Source organism: Aspergillus clavatus, genomic scaffold, assembly GCF_000002715.2.
Source record: "Aspergillus clavatus NRRL 1 1099423829791 genomic scaffold, whole genome shotgun sequence".
NCBI lineage: Eukaryota > Fungi > Ascomycota > Eurotiomycetes > Eurotiales > Aspergillaceae > Aspergillus > Aspergillus clavatus.
The window spans coordinates 1529785-1555184 of NW_001517108.1; the positions used below are offsets into that span (position 1 = coordinate 1529785).

Below are 25400 nucleotides of genomic sequence, written 5' to 3' on the forward strand. Positions count from 1 at the left end.
GGAGATCGCAAGTGCCATAAGTTGCAGATGTATTCAGGGGTATCTTAAGAGGAACCAGAAAAGAATGGAAATGGGGGGTGCAGTCCAAAAAAGAATGATCACTAGACGCCAGGCCCGTAATTAGACGCTATAGTAAAAGAAAAGGCAAAGAATTGAAAAGCATTATGATGCAACGCGCAGGGATAGACAGCTGTGTTAAATTCAGCAGCAACGAGATCAACTTTCACTGTCAATTTCCATTGAGAGAAGCCCTTGAAGCACTGTTACTGAAGTAACTCTCGTCGATCTTCAAGATCCATTCAACCTTCTGTGCCTCTGTGCGAGCAGCAAAAAGGAAAGTGTTTTGCGTTCCATAAATGGCAAATACATGTGGACGGCCTTTGGTAGACATTCCGTTGTCGGCTCCGGCAAGTAATCGGGCGAAATCCGGCTCATGATCGACCCGCGAGCTACGCAGGTTGATAGCGTTGATCTCATCGCCTTCCGGGACAGAGTATATATGGAGATAGGGTCGCCGGAGCTCAACGAACCGGCGCACCCAGTGGCTGTTGGTGTCGTCAGGCGTCAACAAGTAGCCGGACTTCAATGAAGTTTGGTTCTTCGGCAATGTCTGTATCGTTGCGACGAATCGTGGTCTCAAAAGCTCCTGGTCAGAAACAGAACTGCCGTCATCCGACGAAGGTGAAGCCTGCTTCGCACGCGTCGCAAAGGCCGCTCCATTGGCCGGGGGCTCCGTGTTGCTCCGGACAAGAATGGCATCGATCGGATCCGTCTTCGTCGCCCAGAGATCAAGGTATTTGCGCAAAATCTTTGTCCGGCGCTCATTCAGCTCCTGGCTGCGGAGAGGGGTGGAACGCCCGCTTCGGGCCGGCGAAGGGACGAGGCTATTAGCACTGAGCGCGCCTTTGGCGGCGTTCAGTTCGGCGAGACGCCGCCGTCTTTTGCGGGCTGCGATGTAATCCCGCACGAGCGAAACCTTCCGAGGTGACCACCTGGTCAGTAGCTCCTCTCCCTTCACATAATCGTTCTGCGTGTTCATGCGCCAAAGATCGGCAGCGCGCTTAGCAGACACCGGACGGACGGCCAAAGAGAACATCCGAACGGTGGAGTGTACAATACGAGTCGAGTTGAAGAGCTGCTTGAACATCGATTGTGGGCGAACGTATGTCCGTCCCTGAATCTGTAGAGTCAGGTCCACTTCAAATGGAACCGGATCTTGCAGACGGGATGATACAAGGTCCCAGCGAACCGTGACCTGCACGCGATACTTCTCCGCAGTCACCCGGTCAAGCAGCAGAGAACCATGCAAACTCGAATCCCATTGGGCGATCAGAGTAACATGAGATGTTCCGTCCGCATTGTCTTTCGTCATAGGCTCGTGAACAAACTTCAAATGCACATCTGGTGTCTGAAGATCCTGGTCGGGAATCTTGCCCCACGGATCGAGTAATCTCACAGACCCAACCCGCATATTGGTCAGGTCATCCCAAGGCAGACTCTCGGTAGAACTGTAGGTCAAATTCACGAAGATTCGACGTTGCAATCCTTGATGGAGCTGATATGTGCCAGCGTCAAGGCTATTGCTTTGCACTACTTCGACGGGCAGATATTCACCGGATTCTGCCAGCTCAAGAACCTGCATCCTGGCAAACACGTCATGTCGCTCCTCAGAGAAGAATTCGGATTCTGCTATGCGCGGGGTTTTGCGTCTTTGAGGGGGTAGCTCGGCCGAATCGCGCATTTCGTCCCAGCTGAGAAGTTTGTCGAGATGCATATGGGTCACACGTGCATACACACAGATCTTGAGGGCCGCTGTCCGCGGACTCGATAAAGGTAGACTCATGCTGTGTACACTCTCAAAGCGGATGGGGCTTTCATCGAAACCGCTGATCATTTGTGTGGTGGTAGCTCCTCCTTCCTCGGAGATGCCTGGGACAAAGAGCTGGGCATGGACCTCGGTCCCCTCCCATTCGGCGAAACCAATCATATCACGCATGACAACGTTGAATTTCAGTGTGGATGAGGGCGCTTGTGCGGAGGAGGGCTCCAATGACAATCTGACAATACCGATCACATTCTGTGTGTAAGGTGATACAACCTCAACAGAGAAGTCCTGGACTCTAGTCTCGAAGACAGCGGTCAGAGGGATATCAGCATCACCAACAAGCGAGTATTGAGGCGAACAGGGTTCGGAGAAAGGGTTCTCGAGGCGAAAGTGCTGAATGTAGTCCGGTCGGTCAATGTATTGGTGCAATTGGCGCATTGCCTGGAGGCGACGTTGAAGCTTCTCGATGGACCAGAGGTGGATGACACACTGTTTAAAGTCAATCACACGGACTGCAATACACGGTTTCTTCGCCTCCTCAAGAACAATATCTTCATCTCCGGAGATACCATTCAGGACGAGATCATAAGATGATGCCATATTGTTCCCATGGTCGATGATCGCGAACTGAAAGCTAACATTCTTGTCCATTATTTGGCTCATCACCTGCGCTTCTTTCACTAGCGACGCATGCTGCAGTATCTTCTCGGCCATGCGGACATAATTCTGCTGCGACCAGTGTTGGAAGACTGAGTTTGCGATACCGATCTCCCTTTCATCTAGCTTGGCGAAGCCATTCTCGTATATCCTCGGAACCGGCTGACCCATCTCCTTCATATGATTCTCGAAGGCCTCTTTCTGTTTTCTCAGTTGCTCTTCATATTCCTCTTTAGCGGTTCGCAGTGCCTCCTCCATTCGGGCCTTTTCTGAACGCAAGTCCTCCCCACCCTGCTCAGAGGCTTCGTCATCTCTAAGCTTCTCTTTGAATTCCTCCTTCTGCATATCGAGCTGGCGTTGCATTTCCTGGCGAGCAGCTTGTAATGTAAAATCGTTTCCGTCTTGCCCTTCGCCGTAGTCCTGTTGACCAGGCGTCCCAGGCATAGTGATGGCGGTATCGAGCGAGAAATTGTCGATAGTCCCATTAGACATGTACTTATCTCGGACTGGATATGAGCTCAGTGAATCCGAATCTTCTTCATTCTCAACGAGTCCTCGGCGCGTTGCTCGGACCTTTTGCACATCCTCAAATAAAGCATCCAGCTCATCATCGGGCATGTGAGAAATGTGGTCAGGGCCCAAAACTGCGCTGACAGCCTCCCTTCGAGCATAAAACCAATCGGATTCACGAGCGCGCTGGGCGGAAGTTGGGGAATCTGCCCGGCTAGAATCGCCGTCTAGCTCTGAGCCGGTTTTGCTCATCGTTCTATCATGGGTTCTGACCGGGGCTGGTGAGCCAAGTTGACTGGTAGTGACGGAATGGCGCAGCAAGCTCTGCTCGACTCGCTCAGCACGAGCTTCTTGCGGATGGTTGAAACGGAAGATATGGAAGTCTCCGAGGATGATGCGGAAACCACTTTTTAGGCGCTTCGGTTCGACGATTCGCAACCCGTTGACCATAACCACAGCACCCTCGCTGGGTACGATAGTCACGACATTGTCCATGTTCTCAAACGTGCAGTGGTTGGGAAGGATTTTGGAACCATTCAACCTGATTTCCACATGACTTCCCTGCTCCATATTTCCAACCGTAGTGGTTCCCGGCTTGATATTGTAGACGAGGCATTCGGCGAGAAGCGGATCATCGCTCAGGTTAACCAGATGCGGCATTTTCTTCGGGGTACTCAAACCAACGAAGCCCTTCTCGATACTGATACCCAGCTCTTCAAGTGCGGCCTCTCGCTCTCGGTGGATCTGCTCGGTTTTCTCGAGTTTCTCCTCCCAGGTCTGATTCAGATCTTTGTAAAGCTTCTCGCTTTGATTGAGTTGCTCCACGATCTCTGCCTTACTGACTTTGGTGACAGTCCCATCGGCTTTCTGAATCGAAACCATCTGCTTCTCCAGAGGAGTGTCTGGGGGATAAGATTCTTCAGCAGGCATAGCAGCCCCTCCTGCCCCAGCCGTTGTGCCGCCTCCCAGCTTGGCTCTAAGTTGAGCCAACTCCTCCTTCAGCTCTCGGATCATTCTGGCATTCGGATCTTCGTTGACCACCGCATGATTCTTGATTCGTTTTGCGGAGTCGGCGTAGCGCAGGGTACTGAGAGTTTCGTCGAAGTTGATATCGGCGGGAGATATAGCTGCAATCATTGCGGTCATTGAATTACCTCCAAGGGAATCCTTCAACAGCCATGTCAAGATAGAATCACGATATGGGACCATCGAAGCGTTCTTCTTCTTGCCTGATGCCACATCCGCCAAGGCTGCAATGACACGACCAAGCGTGGACAGCGAACGATTAATCTCCGCTCCTTCTTTCAACCGAGCACCCGTGGCTCCAGTGGAATTTGCTCTTTCTGAACCAGCAAGATCGACCAAACTGATTCTCGATACCTTCTCTGTGTCCATCGAAGTCTCAGCGTCATGGCGTTTCTGTGTCAGCGTCAACGTGAAGACGGCGTGCGATCGACTAGAGGTTTCGTTCATGTTCGTGGCAGCCACGGTTCTGGCCTTGTTACCCTCGTCCATCAAGTTGTCAATCTCGCTGAAGGAGCGCACCGCAAGTTTCGCAAGATCTTCGACGTAAGGACCGGTCGACGGATGCTCACGGACTTTGAGATTACCCTTATTCGAGGGGTTGAGCAGATCGCGAACTCGTTCATTGTAGATTTCGAGATAGGACACCTCCACCGTACAGTTGAGGTTCTTGTCTTCCTGTATCTTCGCTATTCGTTGGAACATTTCCTGGCAAATCCTCGGAATCACACCGTATTCCTTGCCGTATCCCATCATCGAGTATGACTTTCCGGAACCTGTCTGGCCGTATGCGAAGATACAGTTGTTGTAGCCCTGGAAGGCATTATCCAATAGCGGGACACCCAGATCCGCGAAAAGGTTGTCCTGACCCGCATAGTTGGGAGCATTCTTGTCGAAAGACCAGTAAGACCTATCGAAGGCAAAAGCCTTCGGGCCCTCGGCCGCGCCCTTTCCACCAGCTTTTCGTGATTTCTCGTCGGCGCCAGGCGGGGGTACGAGGACGGTCTGGTTCCCTTTCATCTGCACAATACATTTTGCCCCTCTGTCGATTTCTGGAGTCGGGCGGATATCCGGTCAGCCGAAGCCTATATACCTCGAAAGAGCCACGGCTCGCTCGCACTCACCTCTGCTGTTGAACGGTCGCACTCTCACCACCACCTTAATGTTTCCACCGCCGCCGGGAGCCATATTGACATACACCCCATGCACTCAGGGCTCGCTTCACGCCGGCGTTTGCTATACAATCGAGTCCCTAAGGGGGGAGGGGCGCAAGCGCCAGGGGTCGAGTAACACTGGGAGTCGCGAACGCCGCAAGAGCGCCGCCTTATGGTAAATCGCACGTTATACGGTCTGAAGTCTCTGGAGACCGCAAATATGATGTTTGTTGTCCTTTCTCGGTGTGTTCTCGCGCAGTTTCAAAGTCCGGATGCAATGTCAACAAAGACGTCATGTAGTTTGTTTTTTGGGGTGAAGGACCGCCTATCTTAGGGGATGGTCTTCGCAAGAATCGAGTCAGGAGGCTTCAATCTGCCATGCGCGCTACTCGGCCGTTAGGAGACTGTTTATATCAGCTATTTGACCTGAAGGGAGAGAAAGGAGCCTCAATAATAAAGTCGAGTGATGTCCTCCTTCACTTTGTTTCCCGAGCCACGGGGGAAAGCCACATGAGAGTCCGAGGAGGCGGGCGAATTAGGTAAGCGGTCATTGATAACTGGTCCCTTTTACCCCTTCTTCTGGAGTACCTAGTAGTAGTACGGAGTACTAGTTGACTCCATCGAGGCACCGTGGTTCATCTCCTCTGAAACTATTCCAGTATCTTTACATGCATGGCTGATAAGCTAGTATTTGTTCAAGTTGCATCAGCCTTGCTTCTGATTGATGCACGACATTATGGATCTCTGTCTCTGGACAGACTCAATATCAGGCCGCCATCTAACTGCATCTTACAATTCAAGAGCCGATCAAGGGAGACTCATATGTAATTTCCCTGGCATATACATTCAAACACTTCATTGTCTCACATTATCTTGATCACATCTGCGTTCTCTGTTGGAGTCTAAATCCTTCTACCTTTGGGTTTCCTCGACTTGAGCCTGCTCGTGATAGTATTCAAGGTAGCTCCTTGCTCAGTAAGAGAAATGCTCGGGTGACAATCGTTTCAGATTTTAGTATGAATCGTCTGGGACTTCTTCGGTCTCTATACCCACTCAGTAACAAAAGAGCGAGAGTATATACCGGCTCTAAAGAACTTATCTTGGTCACTGGACAGTCACAAGCAGCATGCCCTGAGACTTGATGCGAACTCCTGCAACACCTCGTGTGTGGTGATGTATGTCCCAATCCGAGTGGCATCAGGCAAGAGAATCTGGACGACTCGCGGCTTGATGAATGTATCCAATGTCCAAGGTTAACTGAGGCTCTTCCGAAGCCAGCAAAAGGAGGCTTTGTGAGCATTCGACCCGCAAAAGAGTCATGAAGTGAGAGAGCTGGCGGCCGCTACATCCCTCAATCACTCGGGGATGCGCACACTCACAAGCTATCAACAAGTTGGAGAACTGATTCATATGCATGAGGCCACCAGAGGAACGATTGCTCTTACATCCCGGAATTCTCTAATCAAGTCACCCTGGGGCAGGAAAATATCATGACCAAGTTGCCTCGATCTGCGATGACATCGAATATCGCAACTGTATTCAGATAAATATAATGCTCCTCCATGCACTGTCTTGAATAGGTGGCAAGGCCATTGCAGCCTTCCTCTGCAGCACTATCAACCTCCTTAACAAAGACCACAATTTCTTCAAGTGGCCTCTCGGAAGACCTTGCCGTGTAGCGTTTGCCGAAGCTAACCCAGCAGTCTCCTTGGCCTCTGCCCTTGGAAAGCCTCTGCATTTTGTCCTTTTACCCTCAAGGCATTCAAAAGAGTAGTAATCCCAGCCGGCATTGTGTCCTATGTCATGTTCGTTCCTCGGCGATCAGCGGGGGATGCGGATTCTGAGAGCATCGATGGTAGGACGCGGGAGTCGTAGGTACCTATATCACCTCCATGTAAGAAATCCGGCTTTCTGCCCCGTCAGTTTCTCTTGCTGGTTCAAGAACATTGCAAGATTCGACCGCAGCTTCACACATGCGACTGGCGCATTATGACCAGTACAATTCGCCGTGTGCGAAGAGTTCGGCAATTAAGCTCAGAAAATAACGGGCATGTGATAGAAATGAACAGGACGCTGCTCATACAGCTAGATGCCTCGCAGACGATTTGAGACTGCCCGAGATCAATTAGCGAAGTGGGTAGAGGTCCTCCTATAAATGCGGCGGTGTTCTACTGTCAGCAGCAATGGTCTAATTCCAGAGCAAAGAGCAGATAGATCAAGAATCTTGCGGAATAAATGCGAAAGTCAAAGGGAGAAAAGTAGCAAACGGGCAGAATTTCGTCTCGATCTCAGCTCAAGGAAAATACGTTTAGAGATATGGATTCAGTTGTGTCTGTTGTCCTCACACCATTACACTTAGTGATGTATGTCTACCCGTCCAACGTGGAATTTGATGCCCAACTTGCTTTGGGGACGCGGAATCTTGCGAGGGGTGTGGGATAAAAGCGCACTGTGTCCTTCTTTACGAGGATCGATGTCTAAATGTGTCGTTTGTCCTGCTCTATCTAGTTAACTTGGTATGTGCTCTTCTCAGAATTGGAGCGGATCAAGATATTTGTTTAGATTTTCTGCAAGGCTTATAGTGTTGGAGCTGTAGATATGATATTACTAAGACGACCCGCCTTCTTAGATCCTATCCAGGCATTTTGATGACTGATACGGCGTGAATGTTTGCTGGAGGGATCGTGATTTAGGAGCTTAGATACTGCTGGTTGCCCTGGCATGAGGTCGGTAGCTCAACCAGGAGAACTCACAGGTACCTCCTCATCCACTCAAACGAACAGGACATGTAGAAACTACGATCCTCGGACTTAGACAACAGCCACCCGCTCGGCCAAAGCCACAGCCAGGTAATGAATGGCATATCAGAGACCAGTCTACGAAAGAATGAAGAACGTGGTAGTAGCCAGTACAGCAGTGATGCATCAACACGCCCGGCGGTAGCGGAAACGGCGGCGATTGCCTCGTTCGACCACACGGCCAATGAACCGTCGTAGGATGGCGATGCCTCATTATGCACTGGCGTATCAACGCTCGCAAGATCATCGGTAGAGCCTGATTGGGCATACATGATGCAGCAAAGCTGTGTCTCCTTTGGTCTGATGCGCCGACAATCGGAGAGAGCTGTCACTGGCTTAGCAATGCCTCCGGACTCACCGGCGGGGAACAGCCCACAAGGCTAACGTTCGATCTGCGTGGGATTAAGATCATTGCCCTACAGCCTGCAAGCAGCGACTTCATTCACGCATCAGCGGGGTTTGAGGGCGCAGGTTGCTTTGATCAGACAGCCTTTGGGGAACCTGGCTGGTTTCCGCGCTATGCGAGTGGCATCCCTGAGCTTCGTCAGGACAGGACACCGATACAGGCTTGACTAGCTTGTGCGGGCGACACTCAAGTGCCCTGCCTATTAATCTTTCACCTTATCGGAATTACTGCCGTATATGCAGCCAACTGTGAACGAAAGGCGGAACAATGGCAGTGCTGCGAGGAGATGACCACTCATTCCATAATTGACGCTGTACTTGTCTTGAGAGGATCTTCGAGGCCGGCCCAAGTGTAAACAACTCTTGCTGTTTGATGTTGCGTTCTCGTCAAGTCGTCCTTGGTTGACACTGTAACCAGCGATTGCGGCCTCAAGGGATCACCTAGGAGTCAGAGCCGACCAAGTCAACAGTAGAGAGTGAGATTCTTGCTGGGGAGTCAGCTACGACCCAGAGCAATGTAGTAATTTTGAGCGGCGGGCTATCAAGCTTCCTCACAAAGTCAACCGTGCTTGAAGCTTAACGTTCTCTGGGCGAATACTTCCCAAGTCGTGCTGGGCGTTAAATGTATCACCGTGATATTGAACTTTGACCATGCGTTTCCCAGGCGCTCAGGATATGTGAATTCTGCAGAAAAGATGTTGCTCCACATCGATGCGGGTGATACTTTGATCCCAGTACGATAGGTGGTCCGTTGGCCCAGGCACCTTTTGGTAAATATATATCTGATGCACTGAGTTTGGTCAAATCAGACTAAGTCGATTAGTATCAGACTAAGTCGATTAGTATGTCGCAATTGTTGAACTTCGACCGAGTATCGAGACGTTGCCGGATCGTGGATAATATTTGGTATTACTCTTCATAATCTATCCCCGTGCTGTACCTCAAACCCAACAATATCCCATCTACAAGAAGAGAAGAGGATTCGTATTGACATCTCCATGAGGCTGGACAGGCGGTGTGGGGAGATGTGTGCCGTACTGACGTCAATTGGCCAGGGCTTTCCCTTTTTAGAACTGATTTGTAACTGGATATCCATGGTGTGCTGTGTAACATACCTTACCTTACTGAACTGTAACTGGAGACTGTTACAGTATTGATGAAGTCTGTAAGGTAGGAGCTCCCTTTGTTTGTACCTTATCTACTTAGGGGTGCTCCAAGTACACACTTTTGAGCGAAAAGGTGCTCTATTCAAGGGTTCGTGAGTGTTTTATAGATCTTCTCGCACGATGATGATGGTGCGGATTCTAATTCTAAAGATATAATCACAACTACAGAGTAGGGATGAGTTCTTGGAGCATCACGTTCAAGCCAAGTGGTCAAGCTTCCACACGTGGTGTGGGACAGATCGGCGCCATTTGGGTCAGTGCCTTGAGCAAGCCGAGGACTGGACAGTTTGTATGTTAAGGTTTGTGGTACAGATTTCCTCCAACTCGAGTCTCAGTACCCCAGACCAGATTCTCAAGGAAGCATCGTGTGTTTGGAGGTACAAGTATCAAGTTCAAAGGTAATTGCTAGGTGGTAAGCTGGAATAAAGCTGAGAGCTCAAGTTTGCTCAAGCCACTCATAAGCGGTCTGGGGGGGTTTTTTTTTTGGCCTGAATTGCGTTGTGTACTGTTGCTGCCCGACTATCCTCCAACGTTATTAATCACTCCGAGTAGTATCTATCACTTATTTACAATTGTATGGAACTGGCTTCATCACGTGTAGAGGTGCAATAGACCTTTACTTAACGAAGGGAAAGACTTAAATTGAGATGTGAGATCAAGCATCCATCCATCTTGATATGTAACCACGGAGCATACGGAGTGTGCTGGAACTTGGAGAGCACGGGGGTTTGGATGGAGATGATTTTCCTAATTTAGGCATATAACCGAGGCCGGGTACCGTCTCTCACGACTCACGAGATACGCCGAGAACTCGCTTTTTGAAGAAAATTTAAACGAGTCTCATTGTCGCCAGCCTGAATCAGTGAATAAATCCATCTATCATCCAGAGAGAACAATTAATCCATATTTCTTCTGGCACACAGTACCTCTCTAGTAGACTAAGGTAGAATGGTACTATCTACTGTGTACTTTCGAAGTAGGGTACTTACCTGATGATCCTCATCCTGTAAGGTGTCCAAATGCTGCGATGACGACAATTTTCCCAACAAATCATCCAGTTAGAAAATTCCGTGGGCTGAGAGATAGAAAAACCAATCATGGAGGGGTGACCAGTCGAGACCAGCCCTTCGTCCGTCCAGTGATAAGCTGGGATTATATACAGGATGGTAAGGTATCTTACATTCTGTAACTTATAAACTCAACGTGACCCCCATACCTATTTTGGGTGACATGGATCATGACTTCGGAGATGCCGAGTTTGCATATTTAAGGTCTCGGGAATCGACGAGATTGATGATTCAACAGACTTATCTCATATAAATTCTAACACTGATAGATAGGTAAATACCTATGCTTCACAAGAATATTCAATGTTCAAAAGCAACGTATAATACACTGACAGTATTAATGGGTACGGTCACAATACCGAGGCGAAAAGAGTGGAGCGTTTCCTGACGGTACGGCGCTGTACGAAGACTTAGCCACTCGTTGGCCTGATTGCTCGCCGCCTCGACCGCTAAACGAGAGGCCGAGCCAGTCAGCTCCCCTCTGGGCGCGTCCGGTACAAATGCCCCATCGCCCGCCCCTTCTCGTCACTGCGGCTTCTTCTCTCTGCTCCCTCTCGTTGGTCATCCACCCTCTCCAGTCCCCTTGCGTGGCCTCCAGTAATTTCACGACTCTCATCGACTCACGGACTCCTCGCTCAGAACTGTTGGATGTTTGTTCGTTCGAGTTTTTGGCTTGCAATATCCATACCTTAGGTATTGATCTATCCATTGCCTACCTACCTAGTACCTGACTAGGTACTATCTAAGGTACTTGGTAAAAACCAGATCAATCCAATCATCTCTTTGACTGGCATTTTTCCTTGCTGGACCTTCATCTCATCATCATTACTCTGGTCATTATTATCTCCGTTATCCCTCGTGCTGGATTGTTATCATAACATCATCCCAACCATCAACTGTATTATTTCTCCTCAGTTCTTCTTACCTTACTGTCCTTCGATAAGGGTAACATCTTGTCGGGATTCACCTTCCATCGTCCACGATTAGTAGTCGAATCATCGTCCTGGGTACGTATAGATGCTCATTCCCACCCCTTGCGCAACCTTTTTTCCCGTCATCTCATTTTTATGATTGAATACTTTATTCCTGCCCATATCCAATCGCGTTACACTAGACCCCATCTACATTGCACAACCAACAAATCACTTTCTGCCCTGGTGCTTGTCTTTTGATTTCCCACTCTTCCCAAGTCCAACCAATTTGCGCACATCTTCTGGGAATTCCAAGGACCTCTGGTTTACCACAACCATCATAGGTTGGATTGCCTCTCCTTTCAGCGAATCATACTGCTTATACCCTATCGTCATCCTCTTCACCTTCATCTTCCTCATCCCTCTTAAGGTACCTATCTTGTTACTGTTCCCCCGTTCAGTCCCGTACCTTATTATCTCTTGTCTTCTCGTGAGTACCAGGTCACTTGTCAGTGGCTGAGCCCTCGCGTGTACGGATCAACCCGGGCCGGACCTGACTGTGTGGGAACCGCCTCTTGTTGTGCTGTTCGCCTTCTCGTTGGCAGAAGCGCTCGCGTTCCCTTACTATCATCCTGTTCTCTTTCCCACACCCCGCGAATCATCCCAGATCATCATTCAGTCCATCTTCCACCCCCGTGACTGCAGAATAAAAAAATAATAATAAAAAAGGCGGGATCAAATCATCGTGCTCTTTTTATTATATTTTATTATTACTCTCCCTTGATTGCTTTGGTTCGGCACGAAGCAGCCATTCATCGTCCCCCGATCAAGGTAATCAGACCTGTCAATCAAGCATTGTTGTTGTTGCTCTGCGGCCCGCAGACAACGCGCGACTCTGATTCCCTCGTCGGCCTCCTGTTACCCACTTGCAAAGCACAACAACATTGTCGCATGTGTTCAGAGCATTGGAGACGAGGAGGGAAAGAGTTGTTGGATCATTATGCGTCCCTGATTTTAGAGCATGTTTGAGATCTTGCCCATCGTTTATGCATTGTTATGCCTGTCAAAAGTCGCGTTTTGCCCACAAGCCTTTCCCTTCTCCCCCGCTGCAATGGCCCAATCACCACGCGTCAAACATCCTTCAAACGATCCTTCCATGATATTTGTACTAACATGCTCATGCTCCCTTAGGCGTGTAGTGTTGTTTGACACCATTGCGCTCTGAAACTCATCGTTGCGCCTGACCCTCGTTGCCTCGCGCGCAGACAGAGAAGACAAGGTATGTTGTCGGTTGCATCATAACTCCCGCTTGCCAGCGCATACATCCTTCAGCCCTGAATAGTCTAAACCGCCACGATACTCCCCCACCATTACCTTTTGACTGTCCCCCCCTCCCTCGTTGTGACAGCAGGCATTTTCTGATTTTGGTTGGGTGGAAAGCGCATTGCTGATTGTCTGTTGTAGTTGAGTCAGCTGTGCGAGTCCTCAGGCGCATTCTGACATCAATCCCCTCGCATCATCGTCCGACTCCGTCTTCGACCCGGAGTTTCGGACAGGTAGGGCAGATTACATTATCGGCACCGCCTCAGGTTCTTGCCTGCGCATCTTATTTGTCTGGCAGGGACGTGGCCGAGCATTCTGCCACATTTAAAACGCTGAAAAAGCATCCACAGGGTAGCCTGGCCGCGAGCAGGTTAAATATACTGCGTAGCAATCGTTTTTTATTTCTCATTTTTTTACACTTTCATCCTTGTGGCGCTTGTCTTGATCGCCTCGTGTCGGGAATAGGCAGAAGATTGCGCTTTGTCTGACAACGCATCACGGACGGCATCTTTTCAAGGGCACCCTGGTCCACTGCAAGCCTGCATCAGAGCCCAACCACGTTACGTTCGGAGTCAGCATATTGAGAAATATCCACAAAAGACCCAGAAAACCCGGAGCAGCATTGCTGGAACTTATTTCGGCAAACGACCGTTCATTATCTTTTGCTGAAAACGCCTGGAAATTGCACGGCACTGGCAAAACAGAATCTCAAGGTAAGCGCCTCGTGATTTTTTCCCCATACGCCCCTCACTAGTCATCCAGTGACCGCTGCGTGCTGCGCTCCATATTAACGCGAAATAGGAGCCTGCAGACGTCCGCATTTTAACTTGTCGAATCATCGGTTACATAGGCTAGCTGCTTCTCCCTTTTGGTTCTTCTTATTCGCGCTCAACTACGATAGCCCCAAGAGCACCCCATCACTCTAACGCTCTCCCATCCATTCATCTTTCTTACCTTACTTGATCTCTGCGCGGCAACCCTAGCCTTTGGCGCTCTCACTGGTTCTAGTGAGCCTATTTTGACAGATTGCCCTATCCAATCACCAGATACGCTTCCAGACTAACGGAAATATCCGTCGCCATTGCACCATGGAGTATCCGCCTCAATACCAACAGCCCCATGGCCAACACCCTCACGCACCCTCCCACATCACCGCCTCCTACCAAACCGCGCCGCAGAACGCAGGCTCGGCTGTAGGATCAATGGCATCCCCCACGAACCCCCAGGGTCACATGCAACAGGCTCATCCGACACATCAAGGCTCCTCAATTGTCCCCTCGCAGTCGCACTACCAGCAACCACAAAATGCCCCGGGCTCGGTACACCAGCAAATGAACTTCCCTCAGTCATACGGCGTCACGACGGGGATGCCCCAGCCGTATGGCATCTCCCCTACACAAGCTGCTGCGATGGCCACTGCGGCCGCTTCCGGACAATTCTACCCTCTTCACCAAGACTCTATGGCCGGCCAGATGGCGCAAGGTCCTCGTGGTTCGCCCCGTTTGAGTGGAGTCCAAGTGAAGAATGATCGCAACCCTCGGTCGCCACCACAGATGCCAGGGCAAATGCCCCCGATGGGCACTCAGATCGCCATGTCCCAAAATGCTCAGATGCAGCAGCGTCGCATGAGCCATGTCGGAAGTCCCCATGTTCAGACCGCTCAACCCGTGATGAACCATGTGGCTCGATCTTCGGTCCCTCCGCCGATGGCACCCCCGCCCCAACCTTCGGTCCAACAAAACCAGCCGTCGCCGGAACTTGTCGCCGGTGCTGCCGAGGAATCCCCCCTCTATGTCAATGCGAAGCAGTTCCATCGCATTTTGAAACGTCGAGTCGCACGTCAGAAGCTAGAGGAACAGTTACGGCTCACATCCAAGGGTCGTAAACCCTATTTACACGAGTCGCGCCATAATCACGCAATGCGGCGTCCGCGTGGCCCCGGTGGAAGATTCTTGACAGCGGACGAAGTCGCTGCTATGGAAAAGAAACAGGCTGCGACGGCGGCCAGCTCTGGCCAGGAGAACGCGGATGCCAAGCCTGCCGGAGAGACTCCTTCACCGGCACAGAAACGAAAGTCCAGTGATCTCAACGACGAAAACGCGAATTCAAACAAGAAAGCCAAAACGAGTCGGCCTAGTCAGGACAGTGACCGCGAATCCGCAGAGCCCACTGACGAGGATGGTTAAACGATATGACTCTCGCCATCGATGACACTGCTTTCCGACTTTGCGCATATTTTTTCCTGTTTCAATTATGGCCTTTTCGGGACGAATGGTTTGTTTCTGTACCTGCTTGATCGTTTCGCCGCTTTTTTCACGTAGCAAGCGATGTGTGACTACTCATCTCTACCACCATGTTGACTTCGGTCCTGTTTCATCTTTTCATATCTCTCATATTTCTTCTTTCCTTCAAATGCGCGATCTGATGCCTGTTTATATTGTTATGCTGGAACGAAGTTCTGACTATTACCCCCTTCGATCAGCTCATGGAGTGATGTTTCCAGGATTGACTTGTATGAAATGATTGTTCTATGTTTTTTCGCGCCTCCTTTTTTCTTCTTCATCTTCTCGCTTCCCTCTTCTCTTCCACTCCGAGTGTGATCTCCGCAATAGTGGCATCATGTTTGAGTGAGGTATCCATCGCGCTTGTTACCCCATGGCAGCATATGTTGCAACTCCCCTCTGTCACTGCGAAGGTCTGTCACAAGGCCACCTTGCTCCATATACACTACGACGCTGATCACGCATTCAACTTCATCTTTTCTTTCTAACTGTGCGTCGTCGCCTTCATGCTTATGTTTGGGATATTTAGAGAAAGGAACCCATCGCTGGTAAAACAAGGAATGGGGATTTAAGTGTTGGAGTGATTTATGACAATCCATTTTTTAGGGCCGGCCAGCACTGCATATGGATCTTTTTTATACCAGAGACGCTGTGGCAGTCGTCGCTGGAGGATTCATTCTCTCCAGCTGGAGATCCACACGTGTTCATTGTGTTTTGAGTTTCTTTGCCTCCCTCTCTTCTCGATTCCCCTACCTTCTCACGCTTCTTTGATCTTCTCCAGTCTTCGTGTCTTCTATATTGACTCTCTGTCTTCTTGCAACCATCGTCTTGGGCGTCTTTTGACAACAGATGTCCCGTGGGAGATAGGCCGCTGAGATTGAAGCTTGTTGTCCGTATATTGCCCCCATTGATTCTTTATATCTTGCTTATCTTCCTTCTGGGTCTGTCCATTATGCTTTACGTGATGTCCATTTGATTCCCATGAGGCAATTGCCTAGCAGATTTGTGTATAAATATCAAGGTATATCTCTACCGTCATCCTTAGCTTGATACCGGCCAGATGGTTGGATATAGCCCAATCGTTTTTGTGAATACCAATTGTTGAGATGATTCGAAACGATCCCAGCGATCAATGGTACTGTCTTCTTTCTTTCCATAGAGACATTGATTGAGTTATGAGGCTATATTGTCCAGAGGTTATCTCAAGGTCCAACAGGCGGGTACCTACTTAGTAAGTAGGCATCCTGAGGCTGGCCACGCCATTCCTGATTCGGCAAGGGCTTCACCGCCTTTGTGTCCAGCCTCTCGATCAGTCATCCGCCGGTCAACTTCTCCCTCTCATCTCTCTCTCCCTCTCTCTCTCCTCCCTGTGTCTCTCCCTTCTGCATCCAATTCCTCCAGCATCTTCCCCTTTTAAATCTCAACCATCGGACCCTGCTCCCCGGGGCTCTGTTGTTTCATTTCATCTGGACGTATCAGATTGGACCTGATTGGGGTATTGTCCTCTTCATAAGGCTTCTTGTAGGTCGCCTGCTGTGCCCATTTATTCTCATTTAGCTCGGTCACTATCCAACCATTTCAAGCTTGTCATTCGCCCATCCTCTCCTGCTCAATTTCTTTTATATATAGAATCTTCTGCCTTCCATTGTTCACCCCGTCTTCATTTTCTATCTACATCCTCTTCTCCCTCGTGCCTGTCTGCCGTTGGAGTCGTCGATCATCGTCGCGCCATCATCGGCCCTCGAGACCCTCCATTCTATCACCAGATCTTTCTGCTTTCCTTCAATAGCTTTCTTTCTTCCGCTCTCTTGGGCGCACCCGTCTACTGCTTCTCATCTTTTGATCCAATTCTTGTCATTCTTCTGTCACTATGTCTTTCATATATAGCTTGGCCGCGTTGCCGGCGCCCACTTCACCTTTTTCTCCATCACACACCCCGTCCCTGATATCCACTCAGCATCAAGATTGCCAGCCACCCAAATAAGATGAATGGACATGATCTAATTTTGACGAAGTCGCGTCTTAGCTTATTCCCACGACTCCCGCCGTTTCGCACACCAGAATTGACAAACAGCGCATTTCCCTCTCTGTAACGCGTCTGAACACGCGTCAGGATGGACTCTTACGAAGGCTACGGGTCTCCTGGAAGGAACCGTGAGGCAGATCCTTATTCGGCCAGAGCGCAAACGGATTCCTACAGGCGCAGGTCACCCGGTAAGGGTTCGCTGAAGCGATCGCACGATGGACTGGTGAGCTAACCGCTAGCTATCTTATGACAGGAGCACAGGAACGTCGCCGTGGTGCACGTGGCCGCTCTCGATCCCCGGTCATGATTGACCGCTACGAGCCGTCGGACCGCCGCCCTTCCCGGGATGATTACTACGCTGCCACGCGCGAACATTCGTTCAGAGAGCGGGAGGATCGCCGTGCTGTTCCATCCCCTACTGTCGCAAATATTGACCGTTATACCCCTGGTCAGGACTCCGGCAAGAGACCTGTCCCAGCAAATCCGCTGCCGAATCCACTCAACCTCGATTTTCAAGTCGGATTCAACTGGTTCGCAGAATGGTGGCGGGCTGAGCAATCGATTAAGGAGGATAAGGAGCGCGCAAAGCACGGCGGACGGCGTCCCTCGGACCGGGTCAAGGGAGAACGCGAGGCTCGCGAGGACCGGGAGCGGGAAAGAGCGCAAATCCAGGCCGCCTATGACACGTACAAGGTGGACCTTCAAATTAAAACAGCAAGGACGTTCGTCCAGCATCATCGAAATGAGGAGTGGTTCAAGGAACGCTATGTTCCCGAGGTCCATGATCCGTACCGCCGACGCTTGATGGATTTCCGGGTTGCTGCTTACCAGCAATGGGAGCGCGACATTGAGGGTGGATTGTTTGACGACTTTACCCTGGAAGGAATCTACAAGAGCGAAAGCGATGGCGCGGGAGGCGTGATTGAAAAAGAGGAGGGCGAGACGACTGCCGTTGGCGAAACTCTTGGTGTTCTTGATCTGCTTCCCGCTCGAGGTGGGGAATTGCGTGACGAGGCTCTGTCGCAACCTGCCTTGCTCATTAAGACCCTCGCGCCTAATGTTAGCCGCGACAAGATTGAAGAATTTAGCAAGGAACATTTGGGAGAGCAAGATGGTGGATTCAAGTGGTTGAGCCTGAGCGATCCAAATCCTTCGAAGAAATTCCATCGCATGGGTTGGATAATGCTCCATCCAGCACCCGACAGTGCGGTGGTCGAGAGGGGAGATGGGCGAGAGGAGGAAGGCGAGGAAATGGAACATGACCATGGAGCGAACGGAAATGCGACTGTTTCGGCGGCTGAGAAGGCACTCGAGGCGGTCAATGACAAGACCATCCATGATCCCGTTCATGGTGACTTTGTCTGCCATGTTGGCGTTCATGTGCCGCCTTCCCAACCTCGCAAAAAGGCTCTTTGGGACTTGTTCTCGGCTCCGGAGCGGATTGAGCGCGACCTCGAACTCGCCAGACGTCTAGTCTCTAAGCTCGATTCGGAGATGGGCGGCAATGCTGATGGTTACACCAGGGTCGAAGAACGGGTTGAGGAACTGCGTGGTAAAGGTTGGCTGCAGCCGCCTGTCACAGGCCCTGTCAGTGTCAAGAAGCGAAAGCCCGACTACGACCCTGCAGACATCGATGAAGGCGAAGCGGAAGAAGGTGAGGAGCAGGAAAATTGGGATGATGATGACGACGAGGTTGATGACGAAGAACTTCTGGCGAAAAAGAAGAAATTGGACCTGATGGTGGAATATCTGCGCCGCGTCTATAACTTCTGTTTCTTCTGCGTCTTTGAGAGTGACTCGGTACACGAGCTGGCTCGCAAATGTCCTGGTGGCCATCTTCGTCGGCCCCGAGCCGGTCTCACCAGTCAGTCGAAGGCTGTGGCCAGAGCCAGTGCTCTGGGACAACCTTTCCCAGTGAAGAAGAAGGAACCCAGCGAAGATGGAGAGGAGCAACCACCTGCGGAGGAGAAGAGACCGCACCGGTTCGCTTCCAAGTCGGAGCAGCAGCTCCAGCGTGCATTCAACTGGGTCAAGACGTTTGAGGATAAGCTGCTGCAGATCCTCGAGCCTGACAACGTGGACATTAGGAAGCTCGGTGGAAAGCCTGTGGATGAAGCGATCGAGGAGGAGTTGGGGAAGTACGTCAAACAGGAGGACGAATCCAAGTTCCGCTGCAAGGTACCGGAGTGTACCAAGCTCTTCAAAGCAGAGCACTTTTGGCGCAAACACGTAGAGAAGCGCCATACCGAATGGTACGAGGATATTAAGAATGATGTAAGTTTTCCAAAGTCGTCTGGCCCTGATCCAGAAAAATGCTGACAGGTACAATCTAGCTTTCGCTCGTTAATGCGTATGTTCTGGATCCTGCTCGTATCGCACCCTCTCGTTCCGATGCCAACAGCAATGGCCACTTCCCTCTTGGCTCTAGTCAGAGCCAAACCGGCACTCCCCGTGGCTTCAGTCTCGCCAATATGCCCCCCTATATGGCGAATAGTGGCAATCTACCCGGTGGATTCCAAGGCCTTCCAGGTGCCGGTCTCCCGCCGTTCATGGGTGTTAACAACCAGTCCTGGAATGCAAATGGAATGGTGTCCGGCGAGCACAGCGGTTTGCACCAGCCTGGTGTCATTCGCCGTGGTGGTGGGCGACACAACAACCGTTCTGGTCCCTATGACCGGCGCGGCAATCGCCATGGTGCTGGCGGCCGACTTAGCCCGGCCCGTGGCATGTCGAACATGTATGGGGCCGGAGGCCGCATGGGGGCTAGTGGTGCCGCGCCTTACATCCCTCCCGGTCACCCCGCTGCTGCGCTCATGGGAGCGGGGCCTTTCCCCGATGCCATGGGTTCGGGTTCCGCCCAGCAAGGTATGGGCCCGCGCGAAGCTGTCCAAGGCCGCAGCCTCAAGAGCTATGAAGACCTCGACGCCGTGGGCGGTGCTGGTGGCGGTGAACTAAATTATTAGTCCACTCGCTCTGCCTTTATAGCTCTTCGTCTGTGCTTTCCTCAACTCCCGTTTGGCATTTCCTTGGGCTTCCATCCCAGCTATTCCATGCATTTCCATTGAGTAGGCGTCTGCCGTTCATTTGTTGATAATATTTTTCCCTTTCCATCCTGCGTCTCTTCCCACTGGAGATCTGCGACTGAAATTTTATCTCAATCAATCTGCTCGGTGCCGCGGTTCTGCGATCCTTGCCCAAATCTTTCCTCCCTCGTTTCCATCTTTCATTGACAATGTTGCCGGCGTGGTTCTCGATTATCCGGATCAATCGTTTTATCTTCTTTCCTACCCTGTACTCTTTCCCTGCATTCGTTGCTCCTGTCATGCTACATCTCTAGTGCTTTCGACTCTGCGGCATTGCCATTTCCTTCCATGTACCATACCAGCTGAGATTGGAGTTAATGGATTTTTGTTAAAGATGGTTCTCGACCGTAGTATCGCTCAGCTTGCGTAAGACTGCCCCTCATGCTGTGCTCTATGAGAGATCTAATAGTTCCTCAGGCCCTGTCCCTGAATACAAAGTGAATTCTTGCATCTCGTCTCGTAGGATATACAGTGCTCGCCACCATATCAAGCCCGTAGCTTGGATTATATACTTTAAATAAAAATATATCCCACCCGGTTCCAAATACCACTCGCAAATACGACTAGGCCAGTACCAGCACCATCCCCTTCTTGATCGTCTCGGTAGCCTCTGTCCCCATCGGATCCTTGCCGTTGAAGCTGCACGCTTTGCGATTGCGGCTGGGCCAGATCGTGATATCCAGATCGTCGCCGCCGATGGCGGACTTTGAGACGTACGAGCCTTGTTTGCGGGCGTACAGGGCGGTCGCGGGGACGAAGTTCCATGCATCGGGGATCATGCTGCGAACAAGATCCCCGATGTCGAGTTCGGGGAGGTCGACGTTGACGTCGAGGTCCTCGAGGGGGTCGGCGAGGACGATGTTGTTTAGTGTGGCGTAGGTGAGTATGTGGGCGGTGAAATCGGAGGCGCTGAAGTAGATGGATGGCATGGAGGAGTTGGGTATGATCTTGGTGATGATGTCGTGGTAGGAGAGGATGTCGCTGTTGTCGGCGGCGATTTTGATGTAGAGGGCCATGATGGTGCCGAGGTTGCGGACTTCGAAGGATGATCAGGGTAATTACAGCTGGCCGGTCGCACAGACAGTCATAGCCTCCATCACAAGGAATTTTGGCCACTTTCTTAGCGATTTTATCTGAAGCCTCGCTGTCGTCATCCTCAGCTTCTGATTCGTCTTCCTCATCATCGTCGTCGTAGAGGTTCAAGGGTGGACAAACACAGATGTGAGAATAGGGATTCTCTGATTCTTTGATAGCATCCTTGTACTAGGCTTCGAGCATTGGCAGAGCCAGAGACGCGGGACCAACGAGAAGTTTTCCCTGTAAACGGGTTCTTCGTGGCTGCTGCTGTGTGACTCTCCCTGGGCCTCTTGGAGCTACTCGGATATCACCTACTTCTGGGGGTCAATATTGTCGCGATGAGAAGTCATCATTTCTGGCTTCAACCCGAAGCACAGTGACATGAAGTGTTTAGAGTAATCGAATTGACGTGAGGATCATGGCATTTGGATGATCACCATATCCTCACCGTCTCGCCATTGAGCACCCATTCTGCGAACCCTTCGTTCGCTGGCTAGGAACAGGAGCAGATACATGTGCGAGACTATCTCGCCCCACGCATAGAGTTTCAGGATCACAGGGTGCGTAGTACTGGAAGGAAGTGTAGTTGATTTCGTCTTTTCGTGTGGTACGATCCGGCTGTCTGTTGAGTATAAAGGAGACGCCTCGGGAGCATCCTCTACTATGCACCACACACCCCATCCAGCTCGTCCTTCTTGGGAGATAAAATCGGATAGAAAGGACCAGAACCGGGAGAAGAGAGCTATGCCCCAAGTTCCGACTTGTTTGTCGTCTACACAGTCTTTGGCAGTTATAATATTAATATAAATATACCAATGCCCGCGTTCCAGTGGATCAAGATCCCTCGTCTGTTGAACAGGCTTGTACGTTCGTGCGGGTTTCAAGCGTTCTGTCAACATAGTCAAAGTTGGAGTAACATGCGTTACGAACTGTTCTCGGGATATTGGCGGCGGCGGAGGCTTGATCATCAGTGGAAGGCTATCGAGGGGAATAAGAGATTGAGCCTCCTCAAATGTGCGGGTGATTGATTTAGTTGTATGAGGGTCAGTAGGATCGTCCCCTTTAGGACACTGTTCGCTCTGATCCGGCACGGGTGGAGAGTCTTCAGTAAACAGTTCGGGACGTTGCAGTGTCGATATCAAACCCAGACAAGGTCTTTTGGCTGGAGGAGAATCCACAGCCACCAATAAGCCATGCACCTGGGAACCAGATCGAGTCAAACTTTCAGTATCGGTTCGCGGTAGCTCTGGTTGAGAGTCGGGTATGACACTGATCGGAGTCTCGAGCGAGTCCTTTCCAATTTGAACGGCTGTGGGCACAGGAAGGAATGAGGAATGACTGAGTTCATGTCCGCGGCAAACTTCAAGATGTGGACCAGTCGTTCCCTCCTTAGTTCTTGGAGAAGCCAAACGGAAGCCATCGTTCGGTGATTGCTCGCAGAGGGTAGCGAATTTCTCTGCATGTCCCTGTGAGCAAACGGTAGGTTGCACATCTGCACCATTATTAAACTGCCCGCCTGTAGACACCGAGAACAACGGCCGTTTGCATTGTGACTCGTCGTTAGGAGTGACGGCCAGCCCTCGAACTACGGACTCTGACGGCAGGGTGTCCAACGCAGGATCACCTTCCTGTTCATCATTCGAGGCTCTGGTGATAAGTTGACGTGATAGACTCTGGAAGTTAAGAATCGCTTCAACCTGAGCTCGATACCGCGCATCATCCCTGGCCCCGCTGGGGGCAGATATGTGGACAAGAATCTCGGTATTCTCCATGGCCAAGACATCGGTATTCCTGGATGGGCATGATGATCGACTTTGATCACTTAGAACAGATTGAGCATGTTGAAATACACCCAATCAGATGAGCCGCGAAATCGATGATGCTAGCAGCCTGGTCGATCACCGTCCGGATGGAACGAGACTGATTGGAGCCGTTGTTGGAAAAGCAACGAAGAAAAGAAAGTCACGTTCCAGACTTCCAGGCTCACTTTCAGGCACCCAAGGCGCCAATCCCAGTTAGGCATGGTGCAGTTTCCACATTGGGATAGATCCGTTGGGGCCTGACTGCCTGAGGCACAGAGATCGCCCATTGATTTGTCGTCAAAGTTCGATAGTCTGGGAGCATGAAGGTCAGAGCATTGGCGATCATCCAGCCTCGAATCAATAAGTGCTAGTGATTCTGCCCTCTTCGTTCGGGGACCTTGTATCTCGATCCATCTTGTCCCAACTAGACTAAACCATTCGGGGAATCATGTCGAGAGTCGGTGATTCGGCGGTTCGTTGCCTGCTGCCTATTGCCCTTGTGCCTTTCGTGGTACCACCACGACAATCTCGGGATCGAGTCAATATTAAGCAGTCTAATGATTGTTGATTCAGCGATTCACATTCAAGCCTTTAGTGTCTGAGATCGCCTTGGGAACGTGTTCGTCAATGGCCGGGAAGGTGGTCCATGGGTCTCAAAAACTATCGGCAATTGTCTTGGTTCCCGACGCTAAATGAGGTCCTGGCGTTTTATGGGGATTGGGGGATCTCTCTTTTTCGCAAAAGGTTACACTTACAGCGGAAGAAGAGACAATCAAATCATCTATTTCATTTTCGAATCATCTTCCAATTTAAGCTGAGTTACATCACTTTTCTTACCGGGCCACTGTTGATGCTGATGGTGTCGGAATCGCGCCCCCGTCTTCGTGCAGGGGAGATGATGCGAGGTCTTGCGGTAGGCGCGTTGATTCCGTGGAACGATTCGCCTCTGTTTCCCGTCCGATTCAGGCCCCGCGGCTTGTCACTATTGCCCGGCTGGGTAAAGAGCGACGTTCCAAGCGAAGTCCACGTCCAAAGCCACATTGTCTCGCATTTTCTGCATTCTTCCAGTTGTCTGCGCAGGAGTCACCATGGAATCCCTTATTGTACTCGTATAAACCGATGCAGACTGGATCCTCGGGGATTGGTAGGAAAGACTCTAGGAGAGTGTTAGGACGCAGGAATAAGTGTCGACTTCATTTGGACCGACAGGCTAAATGATCGCGTCGTTCGATCTAGGCTGATCCCTGAACTAGGAGGATTCGCCGGTTCCCAACAGCCCGCCCAAGGGATAGATTTTTGCTGTCCTGGACACATCGTGGGTGACGCAGCAGCATCACAGCGTGACCAGTCCAACCATCCTTACACGCGACATGTTCACGCAGTATCAGCAGAAAGAGAGCACTTGCAGGGTTCTCCTCGGCCCACTACCTACATTAGTGATCAATGCAGAATCTCATTCCTCCCCGGGTCTGCCAGATCAATATGGGGACTAGGGAGAAGAGCACAAAGGCTTCGTTTTGTATCACGAAGGCCCACTTTGCGAGTGATCATGACGACGATTTCTGACTAGACATTAAGTAGTAGCGGATAGTGTCGTTATCCATTAAGAATACGCCGTAAGCACTTACTCCTGCCTAGATAATCGATCGCAATTGAGGTGATGAGAGAGGCCATCTGATCCTCCACTTGGCTGGATACAGACTTATTTCCCGCATTGGATCGATTTCATCCTTGCTTTTTTTTTTTTCTTTTCCTTCTCCTGCATGATAATGAATACCAGGAATAGCAAGAATGCTCTTCTGGAGGGGCAGAGCGTCTGGACTCTGGAGTATCTCGATATGAGTAGAGAAATCGGGTGGCGCAGTGGTGAAGTGAACAGGTCAAGTGGGCCATCTGCAACCGAGGCCAGATCGGATGGTGAGCTGCATCCACCAGCGATGAAGCTCTTCTTCAATCTTCAGTGCCCCGACTTTCCGATCGTTCCAATCTTTCTTTAGAGGACGGAGTAGACCCGGAGACCGGAGTTTGTAGTCTCTGATATTTCAACACCAGAATCTCCGGATAGAGATTACGACGAAGTCTCAAATCTCAATAGTGCCTCTTGCCCAGCGTGATTCTGGTTAGTCCCGAATCTCGCCAGTGTTTAGTGTGTGTGGCTCTCACCAGTCACCACGGATTTAGTCGCTTCTCTAGCGTCGGGACTGGAATATTCAAGATTCAAACGTCAAAGACTTTTTTTCGGTCAAGGCGAATTAGACGAGCCAGGCAACTCTCTTTGACTGCGCGCAGTG

General features: G+C 50.7%; 5 protein-coding genes across 5 annotated transcripts, besides 1 other annotated feature; 2 read left to right on the top strand and 3 right to left on the bottom strand.

Annotated features, from left to right (window-relative positions):
• Positions 1 to 229: 229 nt before the first annotated feature.
• Positions 230 to 5203, bottom strand: ACLA_072750 (kinesin-3 motor protein uncA; the record flags this gene model as incomplete). Its single annotated transcript, XM_001275667.1, has 2 exons — positions 230 to 5067; positions 5140 to 5203. The coding sequence occupies 2 exons, from the start codon at positions 5201 to 5203 to the stop codon at positions 230 to 232; spliced, it is 4902 nt and encodes a 1633-aa protein (XP_001275668.1).
• Positions 5204 to 9176: 3973 nt separating this feature from the next.
• Positions 9177 to 9217: a microsatellite.
• A 4710-nt stretch (positions 9218 to 13927) lies between these two features.
• hapB (transcription activator HAP2) lies at positions 13928 to 15025 on the top strand (the record flags this gene model as incomplete). The annotated part of the gene is made up of 1 exon (XM_001275668.1): positions 13928 to 15025. The coding sequence occupies one exon, from the start codon at positions 13928 to 13930 to the stop codon at positions 15023 to 15025; it is 1098 nt and encodes a 365-aa protein (XP_001275669.1).
• Positions 15026 to 17235: 2210 nt separating this feature from the next.
• On the top strand, positions 17236 to 20110 carry ACLA_072770 (putative arsenite resistance protein Ars2; the record flags this gene model as incomplete). The annotated part of the gene is made up of 3 exons (XM_001275669.1): positions 17236 to 17335; positions 17401 to 19421; positions 19481 to 20110. 3 exons carry the CDS (start codon positions 17236 to 17238, stop codon positions 20108 to 20110), a joined length of 2751 nt encoding a protein of 916 aa, XP_001275670.1.
• Positions 20111 to 20793: 683 nt separating this feature from the next.
• ACLA_072780 (uncharacterized protein) lies at positions 20794 to 21246 on the bottom strand (the record flags this gene model as incomplete). The annotated part of the gene is made up of 1 exon (XM_001275670.1): positions 20794 to 21246. One exon carries the CDS (start codon positions 21244 to 21246, stop codon positions 20794 to 20796), a length of 453 nt encoding a protein of 150 aa, XP_001275671.1.
• Positions 21247 to 21723: 477 nt separating this feature from the next.
• ACLA_072790 (uncharacterized protein) lies at positions 21724 to 23079 on the bottom strand (the record flags this gene model as incomplete). Its single annotated transcript, XM_001275671.1, has 1 exon — positions 21724 to 23079. The coding sequence occupies one exon, from the start codon at positions 23077 to 23079 to the stop codon at positions 21724 to 21726; it is 1356 nt and encodes a 451-aa protein (XP_001275672.1).
• Between the last annotated feature and the right edge of the window lie 2321 nt (positions 23080 to 25400).